This window comes from Nothoprocta perdicaria, unplaced genomic scaffold (assembly GCF_003342845.1).
Source record: "Nothoprocta perdicaria isolate Ctin4 unplaced genomic scaffold, notPer1 scaffold_114, whole genome shotgun sequence".
NCBI lineage: Eukaryota > Metazoa > Chordata > Aves > Tinamiformes > Tinamidae > Nothoprocta > Nothoprocta perdicaria.
Genome location: NW_020454250.1, coordinates 103294 through 113299, shown reverse-complemented (window position 1 = coordinate 113299; position 10006 = coordinate 103294). Strand labels below are relative to the sequence as shown.

The following is a 10006-nucleotide window of genomic DNA, read 5'->3' as shown; positions in this document are numbered from 1 at the left end:
AGACTATAACCCTAAAGTATCAATGCTTTTATACATGCATATTATCAAAATTATATCTAAAAATATTAAGTATGTTAAATGCTATAGCTTAGATAATTCTTTGAAAAAATCATTTTACATAAAGTTGAATGCTTTATTAAAGTCCTATATATTAAAATTATATGATTCAAAAGCAGTGCATTTTAAGCTCCTTGTATCATGCACACTCTGGGTGCACTTTCTCTTTTTCTCTCTATTTTCTACTGGCAGCTGGATCTGGACAAAGAGGCCACTTCTCTCACTTCGGTAATTGTTACAATTTCCATAAAACACAGTTGCTCACAGAAGTTACAGTATCAAAAGTGGTATCAGATCTTCTAATCAGCTTTATTCTCATCTATTTAATTAGATATTTAAGTATTAATTAAATATTCAAGCAAAGAGAACCATGTAAAAACTTAATCTGCAGCCTGCCCCTTAACTGTCATTACAAAAATTAGCATGTACATTGGGATAGTGAAAAATAAGTATGGAGCTATTTAGTTCTGTCTTTACTGCCTTGTATCAATTGACATTGTGTAGTATTGTATGTATTGAATTCTAATGTTAATTCAATCAGTAACTGGAGTTTCTAAGCAAGCATGTGTTACTCAGTGTCCTTAGAGAAGGGCTTTCTCAGTTTTGTTGGGGAGTTCTATTATTATATTCTATTATTTTCATATAAAATCAGCTTTTTTTCCCTTTTTTTTTCCCCAAATAATTTTTACAATGCTTTTCTGTCCTAGCACTGCACTGCAATGTTATTTTCTTACAGGAAGATTCTTCTTTAGGCTATTTTTAGATCTGAAACCTTTAAGTGTGACAGAGCCAAGTGTATGGAGACCTATGTGCTCATTCTGGTAATGAAAGTTACAGGCTATACTGTTTGGGTTTCTTTTTCCTTTTTTTTTTGGTTTTGTTTTGTTTTGTGCTTGTTAAGGAATTGTCATGGCTGAAAATATTGTCAAAATATTTTTTGTCAAAATATTGACAATATTTTGATAATAGTTTAACTATTTTCAGTAGTTTCACAGGCTGGGTTATTGTGACTACGAACAAGAATTTTTCTAAGTAGAACTTAAATTAGTAGAGTTTTTTTGTTTGTTTGTTTGTAGGAAATGGAAACTGTGTCAAAATGAACACTAACTAATACTGAAAAGTTCCACATCTCTGGACATTGCTGTATTGCAGTGTGGTACTAGTCTCTACATTTTAAGAGACTTGATGGAGGGTTTCTATTTATCTGGATAAGGTTTAGTTTGTTGTGACACATGGTGAGTTTGCTTCCCCTGCATTTTCTTGTTCCTGACAGCAGCATGGTTGGTAGCAGCCTCTCAGGACACATTCACAGCAGAGAACAAAACTGAGCACAAAGAGACTTCCACTTGTGGTACTTGGCTTCCTCATATCTTTGGCAGTAGAGTTGAAATTAAGGTATTAACGAAAGCAATAGGAGATTCTCATTTCATAATCTGCAGCAACTCAATACAATTCACTGTGATGCTAGTATGGTGAGGCAAAAAGTAGGATGTAATCTTACTGCTACTAGTAATTTCTAGTAACTTTCATGTTAAAAGGCCTAAAGCAAACACCAAAAGAAATTACACTAATAATAAGAAATTATACTGCATTAATGAGGTCTACTACTTAACAAAACACTTAAGCACAGCACAAGATAAATGAAGCGCTGCTGTATCTGATACAGCCATTTATTTCAAGTAGTCAGGTTGTGAAAGGATTTAGTAAATGAGTCACAACAGCCAGCTTGGAATTTAAAAGCCAAACACATGACTGATCTTTCATGTGTTCACCAGACAAAGCTAACTCGGTGCATTCCACTATTTTACTGTGTTATTCCTCCTTAACACCAAACCAGTCACTTTTTAGCCACATCTCTTCTACACACATGGATCAAGCAGAAGGTGTTAACGCATCCCGTGATCCTGCGCCTGTGGGAGCCTTGCTGGGAGCTGCCGACTCTGCTCCTGACAGTGCAGCTTGGGCTCACGGAGAGCAGACCAGGCCTCAGCTCCCGAGGATGCAAACTACAAGTTTAGATCCACAAACGTCCTGTTAGTAACTGCACTGCTAACAGCTCGAGAACTGTATTAAACTCAATTTGGAAAAACAAACAAACAAAGCAGTAGTGTGATATCAAAACCAGTAACTTATAGAAACTTTCATCGGAACATAGCAGGTAAGGCTCAAAAGCTTCCTCGTTCACATAGTTTCATGAAATTTTATGAAGCAAAGGAATGCTGGGGCAAAGTGCACACAGGAAGAGGGCACCCTGCTCGCACTGGGGGCAGGAACGTTGGGAATTGTCCCTGAACAATCAAGAGCAAGGGCAGCTCTAGCTGCGTTACACACATCGCCATAGCCTGGAAGCCCGCAGGGGAGCCGCACCAAGGGCCTCCTACGGGCCAAGCACCACTAGACCCGCCGGTAGGGCGGCGGGGCGGGGGGACCGCCGAGGTGCTCGCGCGCCTCCACGCTCACAACGGCCGTAACGGCCGCCCGCCGACCCGCCACCTCCACCGCCGCCCCTTTAAACGCGGCGCGTCACGTGCCGCGAGCCGCACGCCGCGATTGGCCGCGTGGCGAAACAACAACAGTGCGCGCCAAGCTCGGGCGGGCGGGCAGGCCCCGCCCCACCGCCGCTGCAGCTGACCAATCAGCGGCTGCGCTGCGGAAGGGAGGGGAAGGCTGGAGGAGCGCACCGGAGCAGCCCGCGAGTCCCAGTCAGTTTCGAATTCTGCCAATCGCTGAGGCTCGCGGCCAATGGGAGGGCGGGAAGGCAGACAGGCCCCGCCCCCAGAGGCGTGGCCACGGCGTTCCCGCCGCGCGGTTGGCCGGCGCGCACTGCCGCCCGGTGACGCCAGTGGCGGGATGGGCGCTCGGTACCGCCCAGGCGCGAAATGTAACGCGGGAAAAGCTGGGGCTCGGCCGGGCTGCGGGCGCGGAGGGTCGCGGCGCGGGCGGCTCCTCCTCGGGCGCCGCCGCTAGCGGGAGCCGGCGCCGCCTCGGAGAGGCGCGGGAAGACTGCGGCCGCGCCGGCGCTGCCGCCGCTATGGCCGGCGGCCGCCGCTGACTCTGCGCATCGGCTCTCGACAGCGCGAGAGGCGCCGGCCATGAGCGGCTGAAGCGGCCCGGGGACCCCCTCGCCCGCCCGCCCGCCTTGCTGCCTTCCCGCCTGTCCGCCCGCCCGGGTGCCCGCCCGCGCGCCGAGCCGCAGCTCCGCACCCCTGTGTCCGCGCCGCTGCGCGAGGCGATGGCGACGGCAGAGCGGCCGCCGCCGCCCGGCGCGCCGGTCATCCTGTGCCAGGACTCGCCGAAGCGCGTCCTCGTCTCGGTCATCAGGACGACGCCGAGCAAAGCGCCGCGCGGCGAGGAGGCGCCGCCCGCGCCGCCCGTGCCCACCAGCCCCGGCTTCAGTGACTTCATGGTGTACCCGTGGCGCTGGGGCGAGAACGCGCACAACGTCACGCTGAGCCCCGGCGGCGCCGCCGCCGCCTCGCCCGCGCCGCCGCAGCGCCGCGCCGCCGCCGCCAGCGCCCACGCCGGCGAGGACGACGAGGCGGCCAGCCCGGACAGCAGCGGCGGCGGCCACATGAAGGTGAGCGGCGCGGGGACGGAGCGCGCGGGGCGGCGCGCAGTTAAAGGGACCCGCCGCGCGCGCGCGCGCCTTCCCGCTTCCCCCCTCCCCCGCCGCCGCGCGCCCCGCTCCGCCCGGAGATTTAAAGTGAAGTCACTTCCGCGTGCGGCGCGCGCGCTGCGCCGCGTCACGCGTGGGGGCGGGGCCCGGCGGGGGGCGGGGCCGCACGGAGGAGTTGGGGAGGGGCGGGGGGCGCGTGAGTCGGGCACGTTAACGGCTCCTAACGGCCCCTAACGGCCGCGGGGCGCGCGGCTCTGCCCGCCTGGCGCCGCTCTGCCCGCATGGCGCGGCTGCCCCGCCGCCGGGCGCGCCTCCTCCGCGGCGCTGCTTCTAGAAGCTACCGCGGCGGCCCCGGGAGCGTCGCCAGCGGCCGCGCGAGCTGTCGGGGAGGTAACGGTGCCCTCTGGCGACGCCTCGCGGCACGGGCCGCGCTGGGCCGGGGGCCGGCGCGAGGGGCCGTCCCGCCGCCCCCGGGGCGCGGGCGAGGCGCGCGGCGCTGGGGCCGCGTGTGCCCCCCCACGAGGGGAAACGTGTTGGGTTGTGGTTGCGACCCGTGCGGTGTGTTGAGATGGTGGTGCCGCGCGCTTCCAAAAGCTGCGCTCAAGTTGCACCGCTCTGATTTCCTTTCCTCCAGTCTGTAATACAATTGTGTAACTTTGGGGGCCCTGAGCCAACTTCGTTTAAAAACTAAACTGGAAAAATTCTTACCTGTTCAACAGAGAAATGCTGTAACTTACTTGTAAGTCTTTCAGGGAAAGATGTTGCTGCTTAAAGCTTTGGATCACCCTCTACAATTTGGCTAAACTGTAGAGGGAAGCACAGTGCTTCATTTTCCTAATTATTTTGATGCAGGATGGGATAAGACGTGGCCGACCAAGAGCAGACACAGTTCGTGACCTAATAAATGAAGGAGAGCATTCCTCTAGCAGAATACGTTGCAATATCTGCAACAGGGTGTTTCCGCGGGAGAAATCGCTGCAGGCGCACAAGCGAACCCATACTGGTAAGTGAGGAGGCCAGGAGGAAGAGGTGGCATTTACCCCAACTAGGGGAGAAAAAACCCTCATCCACTAATGTTTTAATGTAACTGCTGGATTGATTGTACTTTTATCTTGTGGCATACTGGTGCAATCGGGGAAGAATAGAAGGCTTTGCATAACCTTGTTTGTTGACTGGGTAACTGTAGCAGCAGTTTGGGCTGAAGCAAATAGAGTAAATATTTCATCTGCTGTTGTCAGAAATTTACTTAGCAGGAGGCTGTGTTTTTCTGAAGCTTCGTGTTCTGCACTTAACAATAGTTTTCATTTTGACCACCTGTTTTATGTGAGTGGGAGATAGTTTGCTTCATGTTTGTGCAGTTGCACATAGCAGTTGAAAAGTATCTGTTAGCAGAGAACAAATCTTCAAAAGAAAGTGACAACTGAACAATGTAGTATAACTTAACTGTGTAGCTTAAACATTTAAGTCTTTAAATGAACAAAATTACTGTCCTGTTGTCTTCCACAACCACCTGCTTATTTAGAATTTATTTTCTGGAAGTGGCCACTTTCATTTACTACACTGTAATTATAGAGCATCTCTAGAAGGCAAGTCACAGTTCAGTTAAATTGCAGTATCCACTCGGTGCCCTTTTGAGCTTGAACTGAAATGCTCTTTACACTAAAAGCACTTTTTTCTTTGCATTCCAACAAGACTTTATTTTTGTAATAAAATGTGAACTATTGTAGGCATTTAAAAACAACAAAAAGCTCTTGGTTCCCATGTACCTAAGTAAGATGAGATTATATATACTAATACTAAATGCAAGGTTTTTTATGTTGTCTTCCAAAAATAAAACTTTATTTTACTTTTTCACATATTTGAATTATGTGTTGAATTTGGGGCTTATATGTGGAATACTGAACTGAGAATTCCTGCTGGTGGGGCTGCATTATCCTCTAGCTGTCCTTCTGTAAAGACAGAGATTTTCATTTTGCTTTCTTTTGTTCTTGTCTTCCCTCCCAATAATGTTCTCTGAAGTGATGCTTCTGCAATGTTCTGTATCCCTGTATTACTCACCTCAGATACGCCCTTTTTACGCTTCTACTAATGATAAAAATGTACCTGTTTGTAACTTTTCTCTATACCTATAACCTGTTCCTATACCTGTTCTGCTATAGTTATGTTTTATTTGCAGTATAGTATGTCTTTTTAACAAATCGTTTATGTAGGTGTACCAAGCTTTATGATATAGTCATGTGAAAAAGTTTAAAAAATAACTACCATGGTAAGACTGAAGGCCTAGACTATTTGAAGGGCAGCATGTGATTGAGTGAAAAACATTTCCCAATTTTCCTCTCAAACTACCACTCCTTTAGCACCAGTGCTGAGCTACTGCTGTGGCTCTGCAGCCCTGCAAGACTATTTCTACCCAGTGTGCCTGGGAGAAGTTCGTAACATTTAATATGTGCTTTCACATAAGCATTTGTTTGGGATCAAAGGAAGGCTCTGGTGCCTGGCCTACTAGGGCTTTTTGGGTGGATGCAAGTGCCCAAGGCAGTAGAAGGGGAGCTTGGTTGTGCAAGTCTCAGGCCAAGGACTAGCATGGGACACTGTGATGACTCTTTTTGAACTCAGCTGTCATGAATCTGCTCTGTCACTGTTTTTAAGGTGAAAGGCCTTACTTGTGTGACTACCCGGACTGCGGGAAAGCCTTTGTTCAGAGTGGGCAGCTCAAAACTCACCAGCGCCTTCACACTGGGGAAAAGCCGTTTGTCTGCTCGGAGAATGGTGAGAGCCCCGGGAGCAGCTCGTGTGTTCAGTGCCGGGGCAGCCTCGTGCTGGAAATGTCGTGTGGCAGCCCTCCCCACGGGATCCTCACTGGGGAGGAGCATCTGTGTGAGGGAGGTGCCCCACAAAACCCATGTGTGGCTGTGCGGATCTGTATGCAGTTCTTGCATATAGGCATATTCTGGCACTAAATGCATCAGTTGTTACTGATGTAAAAAAATGATTGTGTAGCAGGTACTGAAGTTGAGTGTGTTCTCAATGAATCCAGGCTTTTGTGGAGGTGTGGCGTTCAATGTTCAATCTTCATCCTGCAGATCATAGGCTCTCCTGCTGTTTAACTGCTTTCCTTAATGGTTGGTATTTTCTGTTCTGCAAGGTTGTTTGAGCAGATTCACGCATGCAAATCGCCACTGCCCCAAGCATCCCTACGCCCGGCTGAAGAGGGAAGAGCTCACAGACAGACTGAGTAAAAAACAGACGGCTGATAACAAAGCGGTGGCCGAGTGGCTAGCAAAGTAAGTTCCTCCTATGGTGTGGTCTCTCTCTGAAGTCCAAACAGAGTGGCCTGAGGAGGCCTCTCTTGCTTGTCTTAGGAGCAAAAGTCCTTAAAAATCCTAAACTGGCAATTCTTTAGCATGATTCAGCCCAGTTTTGCCTTTTCTTTGAGAAGTGTTGACTGCTGGTTAAGATGAAACTCCTTGTGGGGCCTGTTCTTATCACTTTTTCATTCTTCATTTCTCTGAAGAGAATACACTAAAAATGCTGAGCAAAGGAGCTCTCTGACTTCTTAAATACCACCATACAAGGTTTGAGAGATAAAGCCAAATGCACTGTCTGTAGTCTCAGTACTGATAAAGTTTTTGCCAACTTCAGATGGTAGTTGGCACATAATAATAGTTTATACTTGTACAAACTTATATAATATATGTGTTATGTGGCTTTAAAGCGTTCTCTGCCTTTGATTCTAGATACTGGGAGACCAGAGAACAGCGGACCCCTGCTTTGAAAAGCAAAGCAATCCAGAAAACAGACCAGGAGCAGCAGGACCCCATGGAGTATCTGCAGTCCGATGAGGAGGACGATGAGGACAAGAACGACGCTCCGTCGGCTGCCCAGCGCCGCCGCCTCCAGGAGCAACGCGAGCGCATGCACGGCGCCTTGGCCCTCATCGAGCTCGCAAACCTGGCCGTGGCTCCGCTGCGGCAGTAGTGTGTGAGCAGAGTCTGCCTATACCACGTCCTTGCCGGTGGTACTCAACCAGCTAGATCCTGGGCATAAGCTAAGCACCTTATTTGCTTATCATAGGCTGCTATTCTGTAGAATTTATGAAGAATGTTGCTCCATAATGTGGGGTGAGAGAATTGCACTTTTTGTAAGGTAAAAGATGGATGTAAAGTTTTAAAGTATTTTGTAAATATGGGACTGAATAATGCAGGGTGGACAAATTACATGTTGTGGGGGGCTAGATTTTGCAAGGTTAACTCATTTATTTGAAGCAGTTTTCACAGGAAGCACTTTCTGAACACGGTGTTTATAGTTGGCAGAATGGTACGTGTGGCCAAAGAAGGCTGACAAGAGAAGTATTTATCTGACTATTTAAGCAAAACTAAATTAAGTGGCAGGTCTGAAAATGCTGTAAGCAGCAATGGAACCATGTTTTCTAATGTCGTGATGTTTTTATCTAGTATCACTGAGGCAGAAGACAGATATCTCAGTCTCATAGAGGGGAGGAAACTGCTTCATGCAGGGAACTGTAAGAAGATAGTTCAGGATCTTTGCTGTGACCGCTCAAGGTATAAGACATGACTTTGCTGTTTTATGCTTTTTGATTTGATCTCAGCAGAATCTTGGTTTGAGTAGCACTTGTTATTCTTGACATATGATGTTAGGAATGTTTGCACATTGTTGGCTTTATCTGAAAATGATTAGTCTTGCAAAGTCTAGACAGAGGAAAACAATTTGGTAGTATTTTTTTCAGATGTTTCTGGACCCTGTAATGATTTGGCACTTGTTTTGTTAATAAAAGGGGTATTTACAGGGTGGTATTGGTTTGTTAGTAAACTATTTTAGATCTCTTATTAGCAAACACTAAGTTTAAAGTATTGCTTTTTTATGATTATTAGCAAATAGAAGCCTCCGTACTTCCTGTGCATAAAGCCACCTTATTGCTGTACTTCAGGATAACATACCAATTTTGTGTTCACTAACTCTAGCACAGCTATCAATTAAACACTGTAGAAAAATATTCATTATACAACTAGAAAATAGGCTTCCAAAGGTAGTTGCCAGTGTGCTAACTATATGATTTCATATAGCTCCCAAGTAAATAAAGTTGCAGAACACTGCCTAGTATTCTTGATGGCAGAAAGAAAACATTTAGCAGGACATCTTGTCACCTCATGAATATTATCTACTTTGAAATACCATTGTCTCGCATGGTACTTTTTCTGTATTTTGCATGGAAGACCAACAGTGATTCCTAGTATGTAACAATTTTCTTTTCAAATTGGACACACCACACTTTTTAAATTTTTTTTTTTTCAGCTGAGCTACTGCTTTAGGATTGTTAACAATTCATCTTTACTGACCTACTTGCTCTTAACTCCTCCCTCCATGGCAGGTCAGGAAGTTGAGAAGTGAAGTCACTTCCCCTCTTGCTTATTCAAGAGGAAAAAAACTCTTCAAGTACTTGCTACTGTGTGACCAGATGCATACAACTGTTTAAGAAAAAGACAGAAATCTTACAGCAGAAACTGCAACAGTTGAATTATGTTTTCTGATAATCGATACCTGCTGTGGTAGAAGATGGTATTAACCTTGCTTGTTTAAAATCATGTATTGATGCACTTAACTGGAGAATAATCTGATTTAAAAAGAAAAAAATCACTGTCACTGAATGTAATTAGTTTTTGCACCAATTATATATGATTTAATTCTGTTTTCAGTTCTTAGTAGACCTCGAATTTATTTGTTTCCCTTTCAAGCCTTTTGGATTTAAGGAAGCAAAAAACTCCATAACCTATTTGGGCTGCTAAGCCTACATAAAACTGCCTAGCAGTTGATGGGTGTCCTTTCAAAGCTTCTAAAGCAAATTAAGTCCTTTTGACCATTCATGGGGCTGCAAACAGATAGTCTGATACTAAAACTAGGTCTGAGTATTAATGCTTTGTATCTGTGAATCTTGAATCGCTCTCGAGCAGTGTTTCACAGGGCACAAGATTATGTGGTCAGACCTACGGGCTGCAGGTTGAAGCTGTAATTTATTTCAGTAGATCAATCTTTCTAATCAGCTGTGTTGCTTTGGGCTACTTCAGTGTATTTGTATGGACAAATATTCTGCAATGCTATCTATAGACAAAACTCAGCTCAAGCAGTTTTGTCTAAGTGACACACAAAGTGTAAAATACCAAGGAAAAATACTGAGGTGTGGAAAACTACCTTTGTTTTATTAAAGGGTGATGACCTACAAGATACCTTGAAGTGTTCTGTGCCTCATAAGATAAGTTGTAGTGTGGCGTGACTTAACAACAGAAGAATAAATATGCTGTCATTTTAATAGACGCT

At 46.6% G+C, this 10006-nt stretch overlaps 1 protein-coding gene across 1 annotated transcript; it reads left to right on the top strand.

Moving 5' to 3' along the window:
- Positions 1 to 3289: 3289 nt before the first annotated feature.
- On the top strand, positions 3290 to 9801 carry ZNF367 (zinc finger protein 367). Its single transcript, XM_026053413.1, has 5 exons — positions 3290 to 3634; positions 4526 to 4676; positions 6323 to 6442; positions 6819 to 6957; positions 7411 to 9801. Exons 1-5 carry the CDS (start codon positions 3290 to 3292, stop codon positions 7649 to 7651), a joined length of 996 nt encoding a protein of 331 aa, XP_025909198.1. The 3' UTR covers positions 7652 to 9801.
- The last annotated feature ends 205 nt before the right edge of the window (positions 9802 to 10006 follow it).

What these genes read in the sequence shown, in the direction of transcription:
- ZNF367 (XM_026053413.1), top strand. Translation starts at nt 3,290, where the DNA reads ATGGCGACGGCAGAGCGGCCGCCGCCGCCCGGCGCGCCGGTCATCCTG. An exon ending in GTTTGTCTGCTCGGAGAATG is followed by an intron (nt 6,443 to 6,818) that starts GTGAGAGCCCCG and finishes CTGTTCTGCAAG; the next exon opens with GTTGTTTGAGCAGATTCACG. An exon ending in GTGGCCGAGTGGCTAGCAAA is followed by an intron (nt 6,958 to 7,410) that starts GTAAGTTCCTCC and finishes CTTTGATTCTAG; the next exon opens with ATACTGGGAGACCAGAGAAC.